A 27,587-nucleotide genomic window follows, 5' to 3' on the forward strand; every position below is an offset into this window, starting at 1 on the left:
ACTTTCCCTCTCGCCTCTGCCCCTTTCAGACCAGCCGGTCTGCTACGTTAAACCCAGCTAGAGTGGACTTACCAGTTCCGGTCCCGCCACTAGCCGATCACGTAAGTGAGACGATCAAAGACTTTGAGCCTGCTTCCAATCTCCTGGCAATAAAATCCTTAAAACGTTGCTGTGTCGTTGTGAGTTTGAGTTCTGCCAAGCCTCGCCTTGTCAAGAAAACCCCTTATGCGAAGGGTTTTCCCCAATCTACTGTATATTGCATGTTAGTACAAACACCACAACATTAAATGAAACTCCATTAGGTGCAAGCTAATGGAGGAAGGGGTGGAGGAAGGTTATTTTTGGAACGTGAATCCCCTCCTATTATGACCTGTAAAGAAGTCTGCACACATGGGTTGTCTAAGTTTGCACTGGCTCCCTTTGAAACAAATCAAACATTTCTGCAGTACTAATTCCATTTATTCATTCAGTTATCCTTCATTTTACCAGGAAAGTCCCATTGATATGAATCATCTCTTTTTCAAGGACATCCTAGTCAAGATGGCAGCATAAATACAAATCAAGAACAATCTGTGAGCCCCAGAGCATTGCCATTAGCTATTTCCAGTCCAGGGTAACCTCTGACAGGCACCCTGAGATGAAAACGCTTGTCTCAATAACACTTCATCTCCTTCATGCGCGCCTGAAGGAGGAAGAATGGTGTTCTCATTGTCATCCTCGTTTTCCTCCTTTAGAAGATCCAAGTTTATGTCCATTGCATTCTCCTCTCCACAGCTACCCTTGTCCTTTAAATTGAGAAGCTGGTCATACAGCGGGACAAACCTCATGACAGGGTTTTCCAATTCCACCATATTGCCTCAGCACACACCTACAACACCTGTATCACAACCGGACTTTACACCGGATTTCACCCTAGTCTAGAAGAGACAGAACCTGAACCAGGTTCAGCCAGCTCCTCCTGTTGTCACCCCCATGCATACAATGCACAGGGGATGGGGATCCTTCCTTGAGACGGTGAGTCCACATGCTGGGCAAGGACAGGACAACATCCTTAACCTTGGTGCGACCTGCTTTCCCCTGAGAGGAGCCAGCGGTAGCCATTTAGTTAGCACACAGCCTTGACGTCTAGCGGCAGGAGAAACACCAGAAAAAGAATTCTCATTTTTCTAAAGAAAAATGTAACAAGCCCAAGGCTAGAAAAACACACATTCAGGTCTATCCTTGACAGACGGCTGAGTTGACAAATAGCTAAATGAGTAATCCAGAGTGGGACAGCTGAGGAGCTATTCTGATCTTCATAGAGGGGGTTAAAATGCCAGATATAGGGCAGGATGACACCCCTGTGCCAAGCACATGATATGATTCTTAGTCATATTGCTCAGCCTTATCACATTTATACACAGCACTTTTACACACAGTCAAGATTAGCAGAAAACAGCTGAGGGCTGCCAGAATGTCATTTATCAGCAGAGCAGTACTGATACTGATTGCTGATGTCTGTTTTTTGTTTCTCAGCTGACTTTGTGATGCAGACCTAGTGATTATTTGCACTCAAACCGTTACACTGAGATTCAGCCTCTTAGGAAGCATTTTACTGCCAAGTGTAAACACTGGTATTCAGAGCTGTCCACTTATGACCCGAACAGCGGCTTAGAGGCAGAAATGCCTTTTAATTTCAGGAAGAAATCAATCTTTTCTCAAACTGTTGTTGTTGTTCTTTCAGCTGCTCCCTTCTTCAGGGGTCGTCACAGTGAGCAAACTCAAAAGATTTGGCAATTGCACTACCCTGAATGCCCTTCATGCCACAACCTGCACTCAAACCTGCCTCAAGATTACAAGACTGCTGCAATGAGCACCGAGGTACTGCGACCCCCCAATTTTTTTGTTAAACTACACATCCTTACATCTGTTGGTGATGCAAGCAATAAAGATGAGAATAAACAGGAAAACAGCAAAAGCACTGAATTTAGTATCTGAATACTTTTTTAAATGGTATACTTTTTATTTTTATTTTAACTTTTAATTATTTTGCCAAAAATAAGGGATTTTTACTTGAGTAACTGTTTAACTGCATACACTCATGAGAAGTTTTGGGGGAAAAAAATGTAAATTTGTCTTTTTAAAAAAAAACCAAAACCTTGCCTTTTAGTTGAATCAGCACCAGATGATTGCTTGAAAATTGAATAACTTAACCGCCTACATGACCTCAGGAAGACGCACATTCTCAGTGCTTTCATCTAGACATGATGAGTGAAGTGCTGCTACTGTGTCTGAAAAGAGGGGCCATGCAGTACATGATGTTAAGCTTTATTAATCCTAAAATATATTAAAATGTTACAGTGGTACTGAAAGGTTAAATATATATGTTTAAAATAAGCCATTTCCTAGGTATTGCCCCTCCTGTCTTACTGTGAACCTGTTCTTTCTGTATCTTATTATCCCTTACAGGCACATTTTTAATGAATGGCACACCCTGAGAAAATTGTTTTCTAGATAATGCACCAAATTAAGTAATTAGGGGATCATTATAAAGCAGCCCTTTTTTTCAAAAACAAATAGTTTAATATTAAGCATTAAATCTGACTCAAATGCACCAACAGCAAGTCAAAAACATCATTTATTATGGCTTTAAAGTTGGTATATTCATTTCCTCAGTTTTGTCCAATTTTAATCCTCTGCCAGACATGGGCGCTTATTCCGTGAGTGCTTCAGAGTCTGAACACCCACAGCAATTCCCTTGTCACCCATGAGTGCCAGGCAGCCGACACTTGATTGGCTATTGATCCCCCGCTACCTAGCAACGAATTGCATTGTGACGTCAGATAAACAGTTATAAAGGTGGGACAACAACTTGCTGAAAACCTACCATAGTGGTTGATTTAGACAAACAAAATATGGACAAATTTGTGATAAACAAAAAAAATCAAAAATATCCACCAACCTGACACTGTCTAAGAGTGAGATTTCTACCCCATCACCCTATCAACGACTGCAGACAGAAATAGTGCAGATGTGAGACACAAAAAAGGGCAGACTTTTCAAGCTAGTTGGAAAGGAAAATACTAATGGATAGCTGCAAAACTAGGTATTTTGTGAGCCTACTGTGGTACTATGTTTTAAAGGATGTATTAAAATGTTATTGAATTTATATTTGGTCAATGATTTTCTTTAATTCTAGCCTTTTTGTTATCGTGTTGGTCGTTATAATTGTTTCATGATGTGTGTTGTTAGTAAAACTTATGATTTAACCTACAACTATAGTTGTCTCATTAAAAGCCAGTCCAGTTCTCATCGGTAATATCATGTTGTGACTAAAAATTGAAATAGCCTTGCTGATGAATTGGTAGGCTATGTTATTGTTATGTTATTACCGATACTGACATTCAGCACTGCGGACAGTTCCAGTCACACTTACAGGTTAAGGTATGCTATTCTGTCCAGACTGTGATTTTGGATTGTGAATTTTGTTTTCTCTTTGTCTTCATCTGAGCCGTTAGGTTACAATGACATTAACTCCTTGTATGCATCACCAGTATGTAAACTGTGTGAGTATGCATGCATCATGTGTGGGGGTGTGTGCGTGCACGGGCAGGGAAGAGAGTACATGTGTGTTCATAGCAGCGGCTGCTGTTAATTGAAGTAATGCATAAAAATAGCAATAAGTCATGCAAGCACGGTGAGCACGAACCAGCAGGAACATAAATTGGTGCCCCTGCTGCCAGATGATGGTAGATCATTTAGTCTTAACATTACAGTTTTTGAGGTCTGTTGCATTCACTTTTTCAAATTGCATGATGATAGTGTTATCTTTACAGTCCTGAGATCACAAGGAAACCACTGATAATAAATAAGTCATGATTGATCACTAGGAAAGGACTAAAGCAGTGGTGTCCAGTCCTGGTTCTAGAGGGCCACTACCATGCATGTTTGAGATGTTTATTGGCTTTGACCCACCGGATTTAAATGACTAAGTGATTAACAGGTTTCTGCAGAACTTGAAGACCTGCTGAAGAGCAGAGAAACATAAAGCATGCAGAATAGACATCCTCCAGGACCAGGACTGGACACACTAGACTAAAGTGTCCATACAAGGTTGAACTGTTTTTACTGCAAGGTCCGCAACATCTCCTTGTCAAATGACTGGCAGCTATAAGTTTTAATGTTAAAGTTAATGTCAAATGAATTCAAAATTTGAAAAATGCAACACAAAAAACTTTTTCATGTTATGCTTTTTGAAGGCACTGCTGTGAGCCATGGGTAAACAGCACCCCTAATGCCCCCAGTCCGATGCCCCTATTCACTAGTCTGTAAAACATTATTGTGAATGGTTTAGAAATCAGAAGATAAAACCCCCAAAGTGCATATAAATAGAAAAGTTTTCTTTCAGCATTTTGAAAAAAAAATCTGAGTGGCACAGTTGTCTGGTGGTTAGCATCACCTCCCAAAGCATGGAGGTCACAGATTTATTTAACGTTTGCATGTTCTCTCTCAGGATGTGTGGGTTTTCTACAGGCACTCAGGAAAAAAAAAAAACACATGCATGTTAAGTTATTCCTGTCCATGGTGTCCACCACCTTTCACCCCAAAACTTCCGTCATGATATAGTTAAGAAAAAATAACAAGTGAATAAATAAAATACTCTGATTACTCAATCCTTGCTCTGAAAACTATCAGGAGCCGGTTTTACAGAGCAGATATTTAGCTGCTTTAAGTATGTGAAGGTCAAAAACACTGACACTCTTGAAACAACACAAGGCCACACAGAAATAGGGAAGATTTTTTCCTGGTAGAGCTGTCCTCTGTTGGTGTCATGACCAAAACATATGAATAAGTTTTGAAGACTGAAAAAAACTCATAAAGACGCAAGAAAGCTGAGAAAGATTCCTTTCTACTATAACATAACCTTTTGGATGCAGAGAGTGAATGTTAGTTTCTTCAGAGAAAAGAAACTTTTGTACAAACAAGAACTTTCCAGCTCTGCAAGCAGCAGGGTATATTAATCATACTTTGGGTTTGGACTGCAGCTAGTTGCATCAGAAATAATTGGATTTACTGGATTCAATACCAGTAACGTTCAATAATCTGTTGAAAAGTGAAACGTGAGAAGAATAGCTTCTATATCAATACAGTGGATATAAAAAAAAGTCTACAAACCACTATTAAAATGCCAGATTTTTGATGAAAATTTACATTACTTCAAGGAATGATACGCCTTTAATAAAACAAGCAATTATGAATTTAAGGGTGTGCATAGTTATGCATCCTGCTTATTGTATATTTTTCATATTCATTGTTTTCCCCGCAGATTTTATCTTCTGCAGTTGAACAGGACAGAACATTGATTATATTTATTGAGAGAAAAGTCAAAATAGTTTTATTATTTTTGTCTCAAAAACATGAGCATTTTAACAGACTTTTATTACGACTGTTCAGTTCAAAATCCCAATTAAATAAGAGATGGAACAGTTTCTAAATACTATAAACACATTATTTAGTGTTTTTATTAATTTCATTTGAAATTCATTTCCAAATTTTAAAAGGCAAGCAGCTTTCAAGATTTAGCTTCAATTAACTTTGAATGTTGTTTACTGAAAAATAAAATCTGACGCTCTAAAATGCCGCATGGGTTTTAAAGCAACAACTTTCCACTAAAGGTCCTTCGTTATTTCAGATGGACAAAATCAAAACTCAATCTGAACAACTTTCAACAGCATGTCGTCTCAGTGTGTGTGCTTCTCTGTGCCGCCTGCAGTCTGGGTCTGTGTGTCATTAAAACCGTCTCATCCAGAAACCAAATAATCACCAACAAAGAGGGGAAATTTTGTATTCAACAAAAAATTAGGCACTGTTCTTTTCAAACAATAACAATGAGTATCCTGCAGGGGTGTAACAGCGGATGTATTCATACTTAACCACGATGGTACGGATGTCAGGGTCCGGTGTTTAACCAGACAAAGACTATGTTAGTCCCAGGAGATCACCACTCATATAGAAGAGGGTGCATATGTTATTTTTTGCTTCTTGCTAAATGCTATGAATTCCAGTTAAATTCTGTCTGCTGGCTGTAAACACGCAGCTGATATTTAGTGAAGCAATTTGAAGTTTGAAATGTCTGTTGTATGAAAAAAAAATCATTTAATGTTCAAATTTCCCTGGATAATCTGAAGCTGGTGCCGTCAGCCTCAATGTTTCACCGTAGATATTTGTTTTCTAAGTTTTGATTAAACTGAAAACTTAACTGTCAAGATTTTAGTCCAATATTTGTACAGCTGACTGAGTCATAGCTATATTTGATTTTGCTAAAGTCGATTCACCCCAAAAGTTAACCAGTTGTGGATGTACATACAATGACTACTTTGAGAGTTTTATAAAAAATTTGTCTAGTGATACATGAGACATTTTGCTAACAAACACGTGCACATACACAGAGGTAAAACCATCATCTCCCACCTTTTGCCTTATGGCAGCAGATGGCAAATATGCCTTCCTTCTAACTCTTTAGGACTGTGCTGCTGGCACCAATTGTTTCCTGTTTTTTATTTTTCCATAGGGTTTTCTCCATCCATTGACTTCCGCACACTTTGTGCTTATTTTGCCATTGATATATGAAAACATGCAGCTCATTCAGCTGATATGTGCTATGACTTTTGGTTTTTGTAACTCCCAGTTTTTCCTCATAGAAGTACACTGAGATCTTACCAATTCCTCCAAAAACATTAATCTCTTTGAAATCTACTTCAGCATTTTGTCGGTTTTTGCCTTTCTTATGATACTTTTAGCTTTTAGCAAACTTCCTGCTATCTTTTGCTTTAATAACTCCATTTCAGCCTCTTTTGCAAATTTCAGCACTCAGTATTCACACTGCATTTTCACAAAAAAAAATGCTATTTTACTGATATTGTGTGCACTTTCTAAATACACTGAATGCAGTCAGTTACAACACTGACAGTTCTGAAAATGTTGTTTGAGCACCGAAAAACCACAAGCCGAAGATTTTTGCCATTCCAATTTAGGAAGTGAATATTATCAGACATCTGTGGCAGTATCTCAAACAGATCAGAGGAGGCAGGACGGACCAAGAATCTCACAGAAATAGGATCATTTTGCAGGAAGGAAGAGCGAAAATAGGCCACAGGGGAAAAGAAAATGTCTCGACAGGTTAGAAAAGGTGTTCAATTTCTGTGAGTCTTAGCAGAAGGAGGGTTTATAGGAATTGGTAATGCAGTTTATTCAGGCGCTTTGTCTGTCTTTTTCCCTTTTAGGTTATTTGATATTGAAAAAGATGGAAAGAAAAAAGTAACTCAAAATGTTCAGCAAGGTGTGTGTGTTTTCTTTACCACCCACCGCCATTAAAAGACGGATGATTATGCAAATCATTTGCATTTGTTGCTCTGTTATCAAAATATCTTATGAACCACTGAAGAGATTTTAATGAAACTCTCAAAGTAATCACTGGATGCACGTCTACAACTGAATTCCTTTGGAGATGATCAGATTCGAGATGGCCCCCACAGCTTACTGACCTGAGCAAACACAAAAATGGCTCTAACTTAAATGGACGGATATTGAGCTCAAATTTGATGCGGTGGTAGCTAAGAGTCATTCACAGCACATACTCTGAAAAGTAAACAGGTCTTGTGAGATCTCCTGCTACTGTGCGAGATTGCTCATAGCATTGTTTTTAAGGTGTGACTGGAACAGCAACAGAACTTTATGATTTTTCAGCCTAATTTGATCTTTGTTCAGAACTCTAGTATGAAAGGTGCTGGGCAATATGAATTCTTTTAAAGAATGCAAGACCTTTATTTTTATTGTATTTTTGCCCACATTGTTTGATTTTGTCATTCAATCTAAAGAACATTTGGTTTACATGTAATGAATAGTTATTTAAGGGGAATTGCCTTTGCAGTCTCTTGGATTTAAAGATTTATTCAGTATGTTGGAAGTGTAGAAGTGGCGGTGCTAACACATTTCTCAAAGCGGGATTGGTCTCCACATAAGGCTGTGATGACGAACAAAGTGCTGGTGTAGAAATCTGCTTTTCTGGGCTCGATGGGTTGTGTTATTGAGCAGCAACACGTCTAAATATTTTGGACAGAAACTAGAAAAAAAAGCACAAACAGCTACATAATAAACAGATAACAGTCTAATTTTGTCTGTAGAAGAAAGATTTAAAGATCAGAAAGCAGAGATCGTTTTAATGTTTTATTCAAAAGCAAGTCATTTTGAGTTTTTGAGTGCTTTTGAAACTAGAGCAGTAGTGGCAGCTTCAGCTGAGATTGCCTGAAAAGAACAACTGGAAAAAACACCCAAAGCAGCCATTAGTTTAGACCCTGACAAAGAAAGGCCTTCCACATAATTCAGCTTAGCAGTGTCGGCTATTATACTCTGCTGGTCTCCTAATACAGCTTTTTGCTCAAAGGAATAACAAACCGTCTGGGTGCCAGATGTTTTTTTTTTTCCTTTTTAATAAACTCACAAAATCTTGGGACAAATGAAGGCATCACAAAAATGCTTTTACAATCAGAAAAGAGCTATGAAAGGAAACAAAGCTTTGCGAGGGAAATTTGGCGGAGAACACCGTATGACCTTGACTCGAACCAGCAGCTCGTAGTGCTGCTGCTCCAACACCTCGCGTTCACGCTCGATATTCTGTTCTGACTCCACACACACAGCAAAGGTACAAGCTTTGATGTTTTCTGCTCCCAGCATCATCGAGTTTTATGCACAGTGAAATGAAACGAAAATGCTTCAAATGTGAGGAGGATTTTAATGTCATGTGAGAAATTTAGTTGAAAGGAAAATATGCTGGTGTAGATTCTCAGTCATCCAGGCCATGGTAAATTCAAAAAAAGTTAAAAAACAAAAACAACTGGACTTCTATTCTGTAGCTGAAGACGTTTCGCTTCTCATCCGAGGAGCTTTCTCAATTCACACATTTCTGAATTGAGAAAGCTCCTCGGATGAGAAGCGAAACGTCTTCAGCTACAGAATAGAAGTCCAGTTGTTTTTGTTTTTTAACTTTTTTTGAGTTGAAAGTAAAGTTCCTGGAAGGAGCTGTGTCCCAGCTGAAGTGAAAAAAAGCAACGTTTGGACTTAGATTAATTAAATGAAACCCATATAAACACCAAATTTGAACTGTGAGTTTTGGATTGGGTTTAGAAAAAAAAGCCCTTTAGTATTCACCAAAGGTGTGCCGCTGCATGAAAAATCAGTGGAACATGCAACTCCTTTCAACATTTTCTGTGATACCTGGATCAAACTACTGTGAACTGATTTACTAAAGACTTTAGTAGAAATAATATGTTTGGCTAACAGTAAACCAGTTATATATCAGTAAGAGATGGGTCAATGGAAAGAAACAAACAGCGGCTGAAATACTACAGACATTTCTTTCAGGCTTTATTGTTTATGAGCAGAGCACTAGAGAAGCTCCTCATGTCGGTGAACTCTAGTTTTTTGTCTTTGACTTAGCAAAAAGATGTTCAAATTTTACAAAACCCAGCGGGAAGGCCCAGTACTGCCAAGAAAACGTCCGTTAAATTTCTGTGACGGGAGCAGGTTAAGTCACTGCACCTGACCGACTCACTGCACAGCATGTCAAATTGATCAAGAGTCTTTTTATTTTTTTAAAGCAAATGTATATAGCATCCATCCATTATCTACCACTTGCTTTGAAGTCGGGTCACTGAGGCAGCAGCTTTAACAGGGAAGCCCAGACAGCTCTTTCCACAGCCACCTCTTCCAGCTCTTCTGGCAGGAGTTCTCAGGCCAGCTGAGAAACATACCGTATTTTCCGGTCTATAAGGCACACCTAAAAGCCTTAAATTTTCTCAAAAATCGGCGGTACGCCTTATAATCCGGTGTGTCTTATGTATGGGTTAAATACAGAAATGGACGCCATAATTGAGACTGCGCCTTATTATCTGGTGCACATTATGGTGCAGAAAATACCGTAGTCTCCCCAGCGTCTTCCCCGGGGTCTCCTCCCAGTTGGACATGTCTGGAACCCTTCCCTAGGGACGCATCCAGGGGTATCTATACCAGATGCCTGAATTATTTACATTTATCTATGTAATAATGTCCTAAATCTTTAAAAAAACAAAGCAATTGGGCTTCTACTCTGTAGTTGAAGAAATTTTGCTTTGCTTTTCAATTCAAAACTGGACAGTGCGGAGCTCCAAGCTTTAAACTGCGTGGAGTTAGAACTTTACACCCTCGGGCCAAACAAGTTTCCATGAGCACAGAGAAAAGGAAATGATCAGAAATGCATCAAAAAAAGCTCTCCAAACCTGTGGATATTTTAACTGGGTTTTCATCAAAACAGCAAGGAAATCTACAAAATATGCCACAGAATAAAACGAGGAGAAGAACAAGTGCAAACACATTGTCATTCCTTATGTTGCTGGAGTGTCTGAGAAACTCTGAAAGATTTTCTCCAAACTCAACATCCTGGTACATTTCAAACCCAGCAGGACTCTCAGACAGAGGCTGGTCCATCCTAAAGACAAAACACCCAAACACAAACTGAGCGGTGTGGTGTTTGCAGCTCAGAGCAGCGAGGAATGTCCAGACCTCTATATCAGATGAACCAAGCAGCCTCTCCACAGATGCATGGCTCAACACAGGAGAGCAGCTCTTCAGGACAAGACTCAGCTGTTCACCTTCACCTCAAGGATAAGAGACAACGATGCTCAGATTTTGGACAGAGAAGACAGTTTGAGAGGGGGTGATGCCATTTACATCGAAGAATAAAGACCAACTTTAAACAGAGGAGGAGGTCTCAGGACCTGTTTACACTTGCAGGATCTCTGGAAATGTGAGAGATTTTTCGATGTTGATTGTGAAAAAGTTACACGTTGACACAGTAATGCTGTGATCTCAAATGCTGTTCAGACATAACTGAAAAAAAATGTTTAATCTGCTGTAGTTTGTATCCCAGGACACTGGCTAACGCTGTGATTTTTGTGTTTCAACAACATGCACAAGCTCACAGACACTTCAGTTTCAAGCATGAAAACAATTACATGCAAACTGACGAGTACACATACTTTTGTTTGGACCGACAAAGTTGAGTCGCTGTTCTACGTGACTTTAAATTATAAGTCTGAAAAGATTCAGGTGTAGGGGTATAACACATACGTTTTGTGTCAGAGGCTCTGAAAAACTGAAAAAGGTGAGCAGCGCAAACAGTACTCTATTATTCCTCGTTGTTACTGTTGTTCATCTACTTATGCAAGCGCAGAAAAACTACTGACTGCAGCCGTCGGCAGTACGCATGTGCTATTTCACACTGATGCCGGGAGTTCCCAAAAACTTCCACTGAGACCTGGACTCCAAAAGTTTAGGTGTCAGAGAATATGATTGCTGTTGTTGTGGACAGGAATGGCCAAAACAGTTTCACATAAAAGGTCGTGTACAACAGGATTTCAGCTTTCAGCTTTCTAAAACTTACGACGGAGCATTCAGCTTGGTACCCAGTTCTTTTCTCTCTGATCCTAACGACCCTCAGGAGGGAGGAAAATTAATCTGCCTGTGAATTCAGCTCACATAAACAAAGCATTTCATGTAGTTTAAAGATTGGAACTCCACACTCTCCAGTTTTGAACTGATAAAGTTCCCTGGAAGTGAAATGTCTTCAACCACAGAACAGAAGCTCAGTTGCTTTGGAATTTTTTTTTTAAGCTCTTAGAATTCGACATGTTCTACACGACTGAGAAGCTACACCTACAGTATAATGTATAATTCATATTACTTCTTTTATTTACATTAGGGTTATATACACTATTTACATATATAAATGTCTATATACCTATAGAAACACTATTAGCCACAATGGTAAATAGTGTACAGATATAATAGTGCAGTGAGTTATGATCACCTGGTGTGGTGTGTTGTCATCACAGTGCAGTGAGTTTGTGTGAAATGAGTTGGAATTGCAGTGAGTTGATATAGATCCTTATTCGTTTGTTTAAACTTTGAGATGTGACACAGGTCCTAAAAAGGTCAATGGACTTATAGGAGAAGTAAACAGAAAGCAAAAAATGTTCCAGCCAATCAGACTGAAGAAACATTAAGTCTGTTTTTAAAACATGTCCAGTGTTGAACTCCATAATACTTTTTTTTTTCTAGTGGAGCTGGATATTTATTTTTATTTTTAATGCAGTCTAAAGGAATCACTGCATAGAGACCTTTGTATTCTAAAATGAATGTTGCCATTTATCTGCACAAGGATAGATTTAACAGTTTGGGAACATTTCTAATTTCTTTCCACTCAGGTCATTAAAATTGTTGAAAGGACTCTGTGGGATGAGTTTTACCTTGGTACTGTTTCTTATTTATTAGAGTAATACAAGAGTCCACCTGTACTCAGGGTCCTGGGAAACTAAGCTAAAACCTCCATGAAGGTTTAACAAGATGGGCTGGTACCTTGAACCATTAGGAAAATGTTTCCACTGCAACAGTCCAAAAAAGGGTTACAAAATACTAGCAAATGACTGGATACAGAATCTTTCCTTTATTCTGACATGTGAATTTATTTTAAACATATCACTAAAGCGTAACATCTGAGCCCCATTGGTGAATAAGAGCACCGGCTGTTGAGAGTACAGAACTCAAACTTGTTCAAACTCTACTGCTTTGGCATCAGAAGGCATGTGGTCTGGGGTCAGGCAACTAAGAAAGACAACGATGGGTTCAGGCAATGGTTAGAGCAGTAGTTCAGCCACACTGAAGTGAGATTCTGTGGAAAAGTTATGACCAATTAGTGTTGTACCTGTTGTGTAGATATAATCTTTGAACAAATATTGAAAAAGTTCCTGCAGGAAATGCCCCAGGCTGCACTGAATTGCAAAAAACTGCAGAATTCGGAGTAAATAACTGATAAACGTTTATGTCAATTTCGCATTACACATACAACGTTTGCAAAGAAATTTTGGAGATTGGAGTTGTTTTCTGACAGCAACAATCCTTGAAACTAGCAGTTAGGTTATCAGTCTGTCAGAATTAAAGTGTTTCTCCAAACTTTAAGAAGCCATCTACAACAGGTAAGATATCTTTTCAATACAAAGATAGTGGCGCGCACAGTCATAGCTGCTCTCTGATTAGGTGGATCAGGTTAATGTTTGTAAAAGAGAGATTAACATATGCCAAAAATAGCTACAGAGGACCTTATTGGGACCCAATGTCAGATCATGGTTCTCAGTGGAACTTCAACATCCCACCGGACATAGCCAAGAACCCCAGCGTCTCTGTGGATTGAGACTGGCTGCACAGCTAGGTGACCGTACCGCTAACTGCCACGGTAGAAACACAGACTGCGGTAAGTTAAGACTGCTGTACTTTGAGTTTATGATCACAATAGGTGGTGCACGAGCAGCGAGACCATTTACACCCACTGTTCGTCCAACACTGAAACAATTACAGTTGTGTGCAGACCTTTCTATTTGCCTACAGAGCTGATGATGGTGATATTCACCATTGTTGTTCCGCCGGAAGCTAATGTTAGTAACAATTATGGCTGCACAGCAGGTGACAGAAAAAAAGTGACAGAGGGTGACAGGAGGGGCTGAAAGAGCAATATGCTGTTCTTTGACCTCCGTGGAGAACATCGCCAACTCCAGATGCCTCTCAAGAGTAAAAAAAAAAAAATTAAAAAAATTAAAAAAACATTTCCATCCTGCTCAGCCTGCTGCTCTCCACGACTACCAGATCATAAAAAGCAAAACCAACAGACAAAAAAAAACCAGCTTCTTTTTCTGGGCTGTCAGAACAAGTAATGCACTTTCTGTATAAGTGGAGTTACACAAGAACATGTCCATTTTGACCTTTTAAATCATAGATCAAATGTTTCTCTTTATTTATCGGGAAGGATTTTTTATTTTTTTTGTATTAGTGCAACATCAAAGTGCAGAGCACACAAGGTGCTACAAAAGGGCTTCTGTAAATAAATGCCTCAGCTCAGAGGTCTGACACAGCTTAAAGATCACAGATTAAAGCTAATTAGAAAGGCTAATATTAACAGGCAGCAAATCGGTCATTTGTAATGACTTCAAAAGGGCAAACCAAATTGTCTTTATCATACTAAATAGGCGGCAGTGATTAGAGCTGCTGCCTCAGAGCAAGAAGGTCTCAGGTTCAAACCCAGTCTTTCTGGGTGGAGTTTACATGTTTTCCCTGTGCATGCACGGATTTTCTCTGGGTGCTCTGGTATCCTCCCACAGACCAAGGACGTGCATGTTAAGTTAATTGCGAACTAAATTGTCACTAGGCTTGAGTGAGAGGGTCAATGTTCGTCTGTCTCGTTTGTCTCTATGTGTCCTTGTGACGGACTGACAACCTGTCCAGCGTGTGCCCCGCCTCTCGCCCAATAACACACCAGCTTCCCATGACCCGACATGGAAAAAGCTAGTAATGAAAATGAATGGATGCATACTAAATGAAACAAAACTGCAAGTCATTTCCTGGAATCACTTTAGACATCCATAAGTGTTAAAATAAGTGGATGTATAAAATACCAACTCAAAAACATCCTGTTTTGGTTCATAACAGTGTATTTACTGATCATATTTTATTGGCAAAGAGGGTAGATTATATAAAAAAAGACAAGGACAGAACATAAATCTTCAAGGTACATTACAATCACAACAAATACTTTACTATTATCTGTACTTTACTATTGTCTCTTATTCTTTAAAATGTTCACTGCTAATGCCTATAGAAGTAGTAAGGGTGTGCTTAGGAAGATGACCGTGAAACTGTTTTTTGTTGTTGTTTTATCATTACTAATTCAGGTTAAAATGCCACATGTTGTTTATCTGAGATAGTATTTACCAAATTAAAGCCTTGTCCACACGGGACTGTTTTTTTTTCCCCCTCATAACATGGGAACTCTGAAAAATGTTAATTTACAAGTTCACAGTTTATTTAACCTTGCAATATCAATCAGTTTTGAAGTCAAGTTCAAGTAGTTTTGGATTGTCAGGTGTGTAATGACTCCAAGTTCTGAATTTTTTAGGATAAATTTCAACCGGCTGCTGAAAGACTTATGTTTGTGTGTGCAAAATTAACTGAACAGTTCAAAAAGAAATCATTGGATGTACAATTACAACTGATTAACTTTTGGTGTCAACATGGATCAAATGATAAATAGTAAATGGCCTGCACTTGTATAGCGCTTTATCAAGTCCAAGGACTTCAAAGCGCTCCACACTACAATCAGTCATTCACCCATCCACACAGTGATGGTGGTAAGCTACATTGAAGCCACAGCTGCCCTGGCTGACAGAAGTGATGCTGTCATTACACCAGTGCCACCTCTGAGCACCACCAGTACAAAAGCAAAGGCAGGTAAAGAGTCTTGCCCAAGGACAAATGACTGAGACTGACAGAACGGGGGTTCGAACCGGCAACCCACCAGTTACCGGACGAACCCCGACCTCCTGAGCCACTGTCGCCCCAAGATGGCCAAGATGCCACACCTACAGACCTTAAAAACACAACGATATAGTTCAACTTTACAGATCCTGCGCTACAATTTAGTGTGGCTGTAGCATTGAATCGTTCACAACACACACTCCTAAGTGCTACTCACTGTGCAACATCTCTGCTGAAAACCTCAGCATTAACTCTTAGTGTCAACACTGTTTGTCTGTTAGCAAAATATTTCCTGAACCACTGGATGGATTTAAGTGAAACTATCAGAAAATTATCACTGGACGTACAACTGGTTGGCTTTGGAGCTTAAAGTTTGACCAAAACTCCATTCCTGTTCAACATAAGATGATCTTAGTTTAAAACTGGCAATGAAAGGCTGCGGGCGATATGCATTCCTACAAGGAATGTCGGACCTTTTAATAGTAGGAATATTGATTGGAGCAGTTTTACAACCAAATAGGATAAATGACAATACCTGCCGGAAGCGCTTCAGGTGGAGGATGAGTATGTCGGGCAGCGTCCACAGGCTCATCTTCACCACGCCCTGCTGAAGCTGCTTACAGTGGGGACACTTCCAGGCGTCGTCCGGAGCAAGCTGGAAGTAGCGGAGCAACAAAAATGGTCACCAAAACAGAACTTGTGACCGTGGAACTTTTAGACAACAGGTAACTTTTTATAAAGCAAATGTTTTAAAGTAACTGACTGAAAGACGAATGTTTAGTCTCTTCACAAAATCACTTTTAAGTAAATCCGTCCTTGTCCTCCTTATGAATGCTTGAGTATGCATTCAGTTTTTTTTTCTGTTCTTCACAAAAAGCACCTTGGAATGATGGAAATTCTTGTTTTAGAGCAGACATGATTTGCCGCTTCAGAGACATGCTTCTAAAAAAAACACACCTTCAGGCTGAGGTTGCCTTTTTTTCCTCTGCTTTATCAACAATCAACAACATCCTGCCTGCAGCGTGTTACATGTCTGCACCTGTCTCATGGCGAGGGGCTTCAAACCGAGCGTGGAATTTTACCATGATTACAGCAGGCTGGGACTCGTTAGCCTCCTTTCAGAACACCGGGCCTTTCTCCTTGAGGCGTGGCACAAAATGGTTCATTTCTATTTTCTGAAGAGATCAGCAAATTAGGTTGCCTTGTCTCACTCTGATTTGTCTTTAAACCAAATCTAAAGAGGCAGAAGAAAGAGAAATGTACGAGCGACACTGTAACTTCGTGCCCCTGCAGTTTGAGGCAAGTTCCAGTGCTCAACAGAATTGCTTCCTTCAACTCGAGTAGCGCAATTGCCAAGTTGAGTAGTTGTTTCACTGTAATTCTGAGAATGAAAAAAAAAACCTGATTGTTGAATACAGTTGTGTGCTATGCTACTTGAGTCATTCTCTCACTGTTGTCACTTGAAGCAAAATGACAATTATAAAGCATGAAAACAGACTGTAATTTATACAGAGGTGCTCTTTGCAAACATCAGTAATCTCAAATGACAACAAGAACTGCTCGTGTTTTATTTAACCTTGGTTTTTCACAATCATTCTCACACAAAACACATGAAACCAAAGGCAAATAAATAAACCTGTCACTATGAACACAAAACATTTACTGTATGTGTTTCCAGAAGGACATAAAAAATATAAATGAGATGAAGCAAATGATATAGTTTAGCAGAGGCAGGAGATTGTTGAAGGGAACTTAATGAGGCTTATAAAGTGCAAAAAAAAAAAGCAGTATATAACACTATAGGAAGTTGGAAATAAGACTTCCCCCCCTGGGTATTTTCTGTGTTTTGCTGCTTAAACCAGTGGAGGTGTTCAGGGACGTTGTTCTGCTGGAAGGTCAAACCTCTGCCCCAGGCTCAACTCTCTGGAGAACTCAAACAGGTTTCTTTCAAGAATTTCTCCATATATTTTGTTCCATCCATAGTTCCTCCACCCCAGTCACTGAAGCAAAACCTTCCACTGCATGATGCTGCCACCACCATGCTTCGCTGTAGGGTTGGCATTCTCAGCATGGTGAGAGGTGGTGGATTTGAGCCACCTATAGGGTTGTCCTTGATGGCTGAAGAGTTCTAGTTCAGTCTCATCTGACCACAGCACCTTCGTCCACATCTTTGGGGAGTCTCCAATAAGTCCTCTGGCAAAATCCCAACAGTCTGCCTTCTTTTTTCTTTAAACAGTGACTCTTTCCTTCCACTCCTCAGTGAAACCCAGCTCTCTTCAGCTTACAGCAGTCCTATGGGCAGATCCTTCTGTTTCTACAGAAAAGCTCCAACAGGGTTATCTTTGTCCTCTTGGTAACTTTTCAAATCAATGTCCTGCTTGTTCAGTCCGTGGGTTTTGGTGGACGACCCTTTCTTGGCCTCCTATTTTGGAACTATGTATATACTTGAACACAGTACTGTTTCTGTATAACTATGTTTTATTGACATGAAACTGCCGCTGTGCTTGTTCTTTACAAACAGCTACAGTTTGATATGCTTCTATAATTAGATCACTCAGTTTTGATAGTGTTTTATTTCTCTTTCTTTTCTATAATTAGAGATCAAAGACTCGCACACTTTCCTCAAAGCTACATCTCCTGATCTTTCCAACATTTTTTTTTTCATGTCCATCCGCTGACAAATGGGCCATCATTTGATCACCGGTTCTGTTCTGGTCTGATTATCAACCTGTCAGTAAATCTAGGTTTTTATTCAAGCCTCACCTATTTTCTTGTCAGTCCTCCTTGTAATTTTTTTTTCCTCAAGTATTCATTTCCCACATTTAAATTATATACAGCTCTAAACTTTATGACCTTAGGACAGTTTTTGAAAAATCAGCACAGAACTGAGGGGAATTTTAGTAGAATTTTCCCATGAAAATAATTGTAGCAATTTGTTCTTTTTTAGCTGAAAACCTGCCTTTGCCTTTTATCATCTGACACGTGAAACCCTTTTAAAGGTTTACCTCACTGAATGCCAACAACAGCCTTAAGGCTACTCTGTATCAATTATTTCCTTCCACATCATAAATTTATTAATATATATATATATATTTTTTCAGTTGGACCTATTTCTTTTACCATATAGAAGCAGGATAACCAACTAAATACTATTAAACTTTAATGAAACAGTTAACAACTGAGAGGAAATTGTAAATCGTGCCAAAGGGGGAAACAATCCTGCAATTAGTTTGGGAGATGTTTTTTCCAGGTTGAGAATGTTCTTCCTCTGTATTTTCATGTTATTGTGGATGTTCAGAATGGGTGTTTCAGCATTATAAAGATGACTCTTTAGATAGGAGTAGCTATATGATGGTATCTCACTGGACTGCAACTGTTGGGAGACTTGTTGGCGATTAGGGAAAAACTGCAAGAAAACAGGTCAATTTTCTGTTGCAGTCTCACTAAATTCTTAGTGTTTCTGACCAGTGAGCCTTTTAAGCAGCCAGTTTTTTTTAAATGACAGCCTATTTTTATGTTTATAGCTTGCAAAGCTACAATTTTGCCTTGTTTTGCACCCACCTTGGCAGCCATCCCCACATTTATGAAATACTCTGGTTGAGTACACTTTTGAAATGGGGACAAGCAGATTTGGAGCCGATTTTCAATAATTATTATTTATCATCAGTGATTGTCATTTTTAGACCTGGACATTTGCCTCAAATGTTTTGTTGTCAGAGTCAAGCTCCTGTGCAGGAGTCAAAACAAAGCTCTGGAGCTCTTGGGATGAGTTGGAGACACCCATGAAACAATTCAGGTGGCTTTAAGACGCTCGTGATAACTCTGACTATTCTGAGAGGAAAGCTGGAACTCGTGCAAGGAATTTGAGAACCATCATGACCATCATGAGACATTATGGAGACTCTCTTGCTGTTCACCATTTAGTGGCAGCCCAGTGAGATACCACTTTATAAGAAAATTGAAGAGTCACACATGGCAAGCAAGATAGAACGTACAACAATTCTGGTCTAAAATTGACTAATTAATCAAAATTGACATATGTCATACTGAAAACTTGAATGTTTTAGTAATTTATACATTTTCAGTAAACTACTAAAAATTTGTAAATTTGGTAGTGACAGTGTGGTTTAACCAAGTATCTAATGAACTGATTTGGAATGATTTTTTATTCATCTTTTTCATATTTTAGTGGACTGCTCCAGCCTAAAATTAGCTTTTAAATTAGTATTTTTTTACTGTTAAAAAGGAATACAATTGGTTAATAAAATCTGCTTCTTTTGGTCCCGTTTCATTTGTTTTTCCTCTTATATCTTTAAAAGAACCCGACCACCCTAACATGGTGGTCACATATTTGGGTACAGGAAGAATACAGACATTTCTCACTAGCAAGTGTCAGAATTGTGTGGTGTGAGTTTTGAATATAAATGTAGCATGAAGAAGCACCTGTTTCATGGCCTCTGACCTAGTGTCATCTTTCAGTAGCTGTTCTGTAAAAAGTTAATTCCGACCTGAGTGAATCTTGATTGTTTTGGGACTCGTGGATACACCGAGGATCTCTAATCAGTTATTCACAGATTGTTCACATGCCTTTCTAAGGCTTGTGAAGAAAAAATTTGATATGTATACCTGATTATTAGGCTTCTGAAATATGATAAATGATTGTTGATCATTATTTGTGTGCAAATATTCAATATGAGAAGTGATTCAAACGTTTCCCTTTTGTCTTACAGGAGAACTGTACTCAGTTATGAGTGATAATAAGTGTGAATAGATTAAATAATCTAATGACTGAGTTCCTATAAGGAATAATCAATCTGTTGTTTGGTCAGTCTGACATTGTGCCCTTGCTTTAATGAGAGCTTAATATGTAGTAAGTTGAAAAAAGGTTATCACCCTTCCTTATCCTCATCTATCTGCTACAGAAACAAAGATCATATCGGCTTAATAAATATCCAGAGTAGAGTAGATACAGTCTCTGTGAATTTATAAACTTGCTCAATAATTCAAGCAAAAGCTGTAAAAGCAGATTCAGTTTTAGTAACATTTATTAATATTGAGTTGGCCATAGAACTCTGCAAAGACTCTCACATTTGTGTTTGGTACAGGTTTATGTTTAGATCTTGAACTAATGCTGTGCTCACCTTCACATGTTCCTACATCAGGAAAGGCAAATACTCAGACTCTGCACAGCAGAGTAAAATTGTTTTCTTGCTTTTCTTTTGCATCATACATTTTGTTGCTGCATAAACACCAGTACGGTTATGTTGTGATTTATGTCAGCCATTTCATTCCACTTGGACTTCAGTTTCTCCAGATCCTGTCACGTTTTAGCTGACTTTGATCCCTTGAGTTTGTTCCTTGTCAACTTGTTTGTGCTCTCCTGGCCAGTGTGCAGCAAGCAAAACATAACCTAATCAATGTTTGAACCTTCTGCTGACACCTTCCTGCTACAGCTCTGTCTCTTGGGGTTTTCTGATACTTCCTGCAGTTTTGTTTACCTAAATTACTGCATGCATGCCACAAACCTCATTTAGGCTACCCAACACAGTAAAAATGTTTTTCATTGTTATTTCCTCCAACAATCCTTCACTTAACCCATCTCTTCTCCCTGTGGTGTCTCTGAAGATTATTATTATTCACCGTTTTGTTTTTCAATGACTGAAATTTTATTCATTCCTTTCTTGTGACAGCCCCAACATTTCCTGAAAATTTAATCAAAATCCTTTTAATCAGATTTTCAGTAATCTTGCGAACAAGCAAACAAACCAACACGACCAAAAACAGAACCCCCTCGGCAGTGTTGCTGCCATCAAATTCAAAATTAGCCTTTTTATTTCTTTTCTAAATGTGGTACAATTTCTTAGTAAACAGTAAATGTTTAAACTAGGTTTCCCTGTGAACAAAATATAGGTTTATGAGATTTGCAAATCATGGAATTTTATATTTATTTACCTTTTACATAATATTAAGGTTTATTTCCGAAGTGGAGTAGAAATAACAAACTGCTTTCAAAGTAAAATATTCATTAAAGTATAACTAAAGTGTAGAGGCAGAGGTCGAGTAAACTTGGACTTAGTTTGTGTTGCATCAGTTTTTTTTTTTGTTTGTTTTTTTATAATGAGAGTCTAAAGCCCCTTTGACAAAACCCTTCAAGCCATGTCTAAGAGGCCTTCTTCCTGTGTCAGTGTGATTTCTTAAAGGACTGAGGTGGCATGTGGGGTTTTGAAGTCAACCTCCTGCTGTTTGGTCTCTGAGCCTCCAAACAAGGTCGTAACGGAGTTGAAACGGCTGACAAATAAACGGGTAAAACAGCATCGCAGCTCAAGAGTGTGATAAGTGTGAGCTGGTAGGAGATTCTGATGGTATAATAACCTTGAACAAATATACAACCAATTCAAAATATTTAGAAAATTAAAATCTATCACATGATTTATTAGCTTTTATGTAAAAGCATTCATGCAAATATAACTACTGCTGCTGCTATATTATGACTTATTGTTATAACGCCAATTTATATTGCTGTGATATAATACTAATAATTATAATTTACAAATATTAAAGTTATTTTAATTTTGTTGTAAAGACATTTAAGTGAGATATTATTACAAACATGCTGATTCTTGTAGGTAAATGTAAATGATTGTTTCTGGTTGCCCGGCCATGATCTTTGTTTTTCTCTAACAGAAACATTTTGGAGAAGCCAACTTTATTTTTTTTCTTAAATCAGGAAAAAATTATGAGACTTTCCCTCCTTTCACCATCATTCACAGCTGACTGACAACTCAGTAACAGATAGGAGAGGGGGAGCACTGCTCAGCACTATATATGACTGGAAAAAACTGTCTCTGGAATCTCATTAAAAGGAATTGAACCCTAGGAATAGCATGAAGAAGAAAAAAAACAAGTTTGTGGTTTTGACAATGTGACTTTTTTAACTTATAGTATAGATCCACTGCAGTAAGATGTCAAGGTGCTGGCTTGGTTTGGTGGTGAAAGATCTCCTGCTGTACTGAAGTAGAGTGTTTAATGCATGGAAAGGTTGATAAATGACTGCAAACAATGAAAACACTGACAAGTTGTTGTGCATAATGATGCACACAGAGGCTTTTTACAAACGGAGGCATTAACTTGTTTAGATTTCATAAACAAAAAAAAAGAGCAAAAACAGAGCTGACAGAGACGGGGATTATTTTGCACAAAGATATCAGTTACTTGAGAAAACTGCGGGGGCCTCCGGATCAGCATCGCGTTCGTGGCCTGTAAGTTTACTGCAGGAATATTCTCATTTGTTTTGTTTTCCAATTCCGGTGACTGTTAGTGTTAACTTGATGAGCACGTCCGACACATTAAACATCGCCCACAATCTCGAGCTTGTAGCTGCCGGCCCCCTCGCCTGCAGCAGAGCGTGTCGATCCAAGCGAACAGAAACGGCGACATCAGTGAAAACTATGTCCACAATTAACTCTGCTGTCTCACTTAGAGTCTTCAAAGTTTTAACACAGCAAACGGGCAAATCCTTCCACGCCTCAAAATATAGCATCTCCACAATGTGCCCAGAGGAAGAAGAATTATAACCGCCAAACGACTTGTGGTTTTCACAGTTTCTTGTGTATGAAGTCCTGAGTAGTTGATCATGTATTTGTAGCTGTAATCAGACAGAAATCTTGTGGCCACTTCACTTGCTGATTGTACCTTCCGAGCATTTATTTGGGATTAAATCACCATGGGTAGTTAATTTATCACTACAACTTTGCAAAAAGCCGTCTGTATGTGGTATATTTTTTATATTTCTGCTCGGTATTTTGTCCATGTCCAGAAAAATTCAGTTATATATTATAATTGTATGTACGTTTTCTGCCAGCCAGCGTGCAGCACATGGGCAGTAATCGTGAAGCAATACAAAAACATGCAATGGGTCTAGAAGTTGAACCTGTGAACTGCCAGTGTGACGTGGCGATGATGGACTGAGCGACCAGCCGGTTGTGGAAAGGTGGATGTCTGACATACACTTTATGAGAAGTGCTCCACGTCAACTCGGCTAATTTCCACTCCTCCACTGGTTCCACGAAGCTGGTTTTAATTATAAAAGCTCATATGGTCATGGGACGTAGTGAGCTTAACTGGTGATTTATGAACAACCAGAGGAAGCCTAAGGAGGGGATCTTCTTTGCAGAGATATTCTGGAGCTGTTTTGTGAAAGATGCACAGCTGGTCAGATCTGAGAAACCAGAATAGCAGCTTGTGATATCCGCTCAGTCTCGTTGGCTTCCGTCTTACCTGTTCTTCTTTGGTGTACAGCTGGAAGCACTCGTCCAAGGTACAGCTATGCTGCTGGAGGTGTTGCTGCTGCTGGTTCCTCACACTCTCTGCATCTTTAACCACCTCCTCCTGGATGCTGCCAAACAAACTGAACAAAACACGAGCGTATTGTTCCCCCGTCGAGTGACAAAATTGTGTTTTATAGAAATTTGGGAGCAGCGGGAGAGGGGAGGGAGGCATCTTTGTGTCTTCTTATAGAGAGAATAGTGTGGGTCCTAGCAATTTAGCGAGACTTATACACAGAAATAACATCAAAAACAGCTGCTTTACTTTATGATTGCGTGTGTGTCCTGATTATGTTTCTCTCGTTCTGTTTGTGTACCCCGTTGAAAGAAAACGTGCGTGCTCACCAGTCTTTGGAGCCGTGCTCCCACTCAATAACAAGCTTCACGTGCGGAGATCCGCCTGGGCCACAGAACTTCAAAGCTCTGCAATACAGCAAAAAATAAATAAAATTACAAATTTGTACAAAGATTCTTATCATCTTAGACTACTCAGTGACAGTCCTGAATTATATTCAAAGCATACGGACATAAAAGGGATGGAAATCAGTTTGACTTTCACACAGCGACAGATGAAAAAACTATTTTAAATGTTTTTGATCTTATTTTGTTCCTCACAACATCAGGAACCTGGTCTTAGAGCCTGTATTCAGATGAGAACATCTGATGTGGAGCCTCTCAGTGTGTGTGTGTGTGTGTATGTGGGTGTGTGTGTGTGTGTGTTGGGTGGGGGTGGTGTTTGTTTTATGTAATCCAGAGATCATCTTCCCAGCTTTGATCTCACTGGGAAAACGAAACAGCATTAATATTCAACAGTCAAACACCTTTACGAGATTATCAAGCTGTAGCACCAAATGTTTTATTTCTCGAGAAAGATAATATAGGATAACTTTGGCAAATTTATATTGTAGCTAGACTAACTGGACCTGAAGAATTAGCAGCATTCATTCCCCTATGCAGCCAAACCTTACTCCTTCTGTCTTGTTTTCTGCCCCGACTCTGAGAAAACTCCTCAGAGTATCCAGTAATGTCACCACCTCAACACATTACCGCTCGCTCGATTATCTAAGCTACTTTTCATTTACCTCAGAAGTCAAAACTCTGATTCAGGAAATTACATTATGCCCAACTTAAGTGCGGTTCGGTAGCAAGCAGGAAAACCAGCGAGGTGTGCTAATTGTTACGCTCAGTGCTCATTACTGCAGCTGTCACCACTTTTTATGTGTGAGGCAGCCATATTGGAGCTTAAGGTCAGGGCTGGTGAGAAAATTTCAGACTTTCCACTTCCCCTGGTTTCTGTTTTTATTACCTCCGCCAAGAAGGTTATGTTTTCAGTTGCATGTGTGTGTGTCTGGGTCTTCCTGTGCACGAGGTTGCTCAACAAGTTCTAAACAGATCTTCATGAAATTTACAGGAAACATCAAACATGCTACAAGGAACAAGGGATTTTATTTTGGCGATCTGGTCAAAAGATCCGCCCCTGGCTCTGACTGATGAACAGATTTGGATGAAATGTTCTGGAAATGTTGGAGATGTCAATATGATACGGATTGCACGATTTTTGAATCACACTGTGGCCTTGGCTAAGGGTTGCACCTTTTCTGTTTTAAGTTTTATTTCTTTTTTTTAATTCTGTTTTTGTTTTTTGTTTTTGCCAGTAAATCACTTTATTTCAAAAATGTTTCACACTACAGACATTAAATATCCACACATTTAAATTCACTTCTTATTGGGTACATTCAGTGTTTTTATTAATCATCTCAAAGTTATATGGTCAGATAATGAAACTTAATTAGTTCATTCAAATAAATGAAAAATTCTTTCAGTATGGAACAGTTTATTATTATTATTATTTATTATTAATGTCAATAAAAGGTCACTGGACGTTTTAAACTCTATGTCTTACGAGTAGCCATGATAAACATGACAAAACTAGGCAACATAAAAATTCTCTGTTTTATGATATAACCACAATTGTCCACCCTAGTGATTGTCTTTTTATTTAGTGGATTAACAAAATTTCAGCAGTTTAATAGGAAAATATAATAATAACCTATATAAATAGGTAAATAAGGTGCTATTGCCTGTTTCTGAGTGGGTGATAGAGAACAGGTTAAAAGTGAAAGTTTCAAAAACAAAGTGCATAGTATTGTCTCTAAACATTCATTTTAGACAAACTGAAGTGTTGCAAATTTGTTTATTCAAACAACCAACAGGACAAGTTAAAGAGGCTAAACTGCTGGGAGTTATAATGGATCAAAAATACCACGGTTCACACATTTACATAAGATTGTAACTAAAAATGAGTAGAAACGCCTCAATAATTTGGTGTAATTCCCATTTTATGTCTCCTGAAATAAGAAAATTAGTATTATTTTTATTTTTAGTCCTGTATCACTTTGACTGCTGTCCAGCTGTGTGATTTTATTTAGATTATTTTAGCTACTATTTTGACTGTCTTAGCTCATGCTTAGATATGATACGTCTGGTTTTGTGATTTTATTTAGATTCTCCGATATTTCATTTATTTATTTGTAAAGCGCTTTGGATCGCCTTGTTGCTGAAAAGTGCTACATAAATAAATCTTACTTCACTTCTAGCTTCAAAACAAAAGACCAGGATAAACTCCAGGTAGTTCAGATAGTTAAGCTGCAAGATGAGCACTTGGCTGTCATTTTAGAACTAATGTTAACTTCATGACAGCCTGTCATGGATGAAGGTCAACGACAGACAAGTATACAGCCTTCTGTCTTTACATAAAATTAGGATTTTACATAAACTTTTCATTCTTTTGTCACAGTTATTACCCACTCGTAACGGACGCAGTTTTAATACAAGACTTACAAGACTAGCCTCTGTTGTTACTTTTACACTAACTCTGCCCAGAACTAACACCCTCAGAAAAACAGGTGCGTACAGAGCCATCAGCCTTCTGAAATAACATTGATTGCTGTTCCTGATAGTTAAAAAAAAAAAATCTATACTCCACTATGAAATAATATTAAACTGGACGGATGAGTCGATCCAGTGAGAGAAATATAGAAATCTTATTTTGACATTCTTTGGAATTACTGTAGTCAACAACTTGTACCCTTTAGTTTTCTGTGAGATTTTGAGTTGTGATGATTGCAACAGTGTGATGTTTTTGTATTGTAATGCTTGTGGGAAGAATAGTCTCTACTATGGTACAGACTAAAGGAGATCCTTAAATAAATAAATAATTAAATACAATTTTTTTTTAAAGTACAGCAAAAAAAAAATGTTCAGCTTAACAAAATGTTATTAATTATTTGTTAAGGTGCTGCTCAGGGCCACGCTGACTCACGCTGCAGTGATACGTCCTAAATTGTGGATTATGGCCCCAAGAAAGTATTGCATTATTATTTATAATTTGAAGAGATCTATTACCTACAGACATAAAAATAAACTGAAAGAAAAACTTTTCAGTTATAAACTGGTAATATAATAGGTGTTAACAGGACATATAAGTAAATAAACCACAACTTATGAGCTGATAATTAAACAAAGGCACCAATACTCAAACGATCAGTCAGCTTTGGTGTACTGTAGCTCAGATTGTTCAACCACGTGACACGCCTGTGTTACCTGCTGTAACCTAGAGTGGAAATTACTTGTAAAGCAAAATTAAATAAATGTAAAGGGTGCTGTGAATGCAAACTCTAGCTACAACTTTTGTCATTTTTTATTTGTAATATTTAGTATTTGTAATATACTGTAAAGTATTTACATTTGCATTTATTTGCTCATTCATAGTTTAATAAAAATTAGCGAACAGATAAATATTTCATTCTCAAGAAAGAATTTATTGTCTTTTAAAGTAATGCATCAAATTATCTTCTTATGTGGGGACTATGTGTCAATATAGGACAT

General features: G+C 38.5%; 1 protein-coding gene across 1 annotated transcript in view; it reads right to left on the minus strand.

Moving 5' to 3' along the window:
- usp43a (ubiquitin specific peptidase 43a) overlaps positions 1-27,587 on the minus strand; it is a 191,987-nt gene that overhangs the window by 55,524 nt on the left and 108,876 nt on the right. The window contains exons 10-12 of the mRNA XM_017427695.3: positions 24,045-24,122; positions 23,653-23,782; positions 15,911-16,030 (exon numbers count right to left, since the gene is read on the minus strand). Of these exons, the coding sequence (XP_017283184.1) occupies positions 15,911-16,030; positions 23,653-23,782; positions 24,045-24,122 (328 nt within the window). The remainder of the gene's footprint in view (positions 1-15,910; positions 16,031-23,652; positions 23,783-24,044; positions 24,123-27,587) is intronic.

Source organism: Kryptolebias marmoratus, linkage group LG3, assembly GCF_001649575.2.
Source record: "Kryptolebias marmoratus isolate JLee-2015 linkage group LG3, ASM164957v2, whole genome shotgun sequence".
Taxonomy (NCBI): domain Eukaryota; kingdom Metazoa; phylum Chordata; class Actinopteri; order Cyprinodontiformes; family Rivulidae; genus Kryptolebias; species Kryptolebias marmoratus.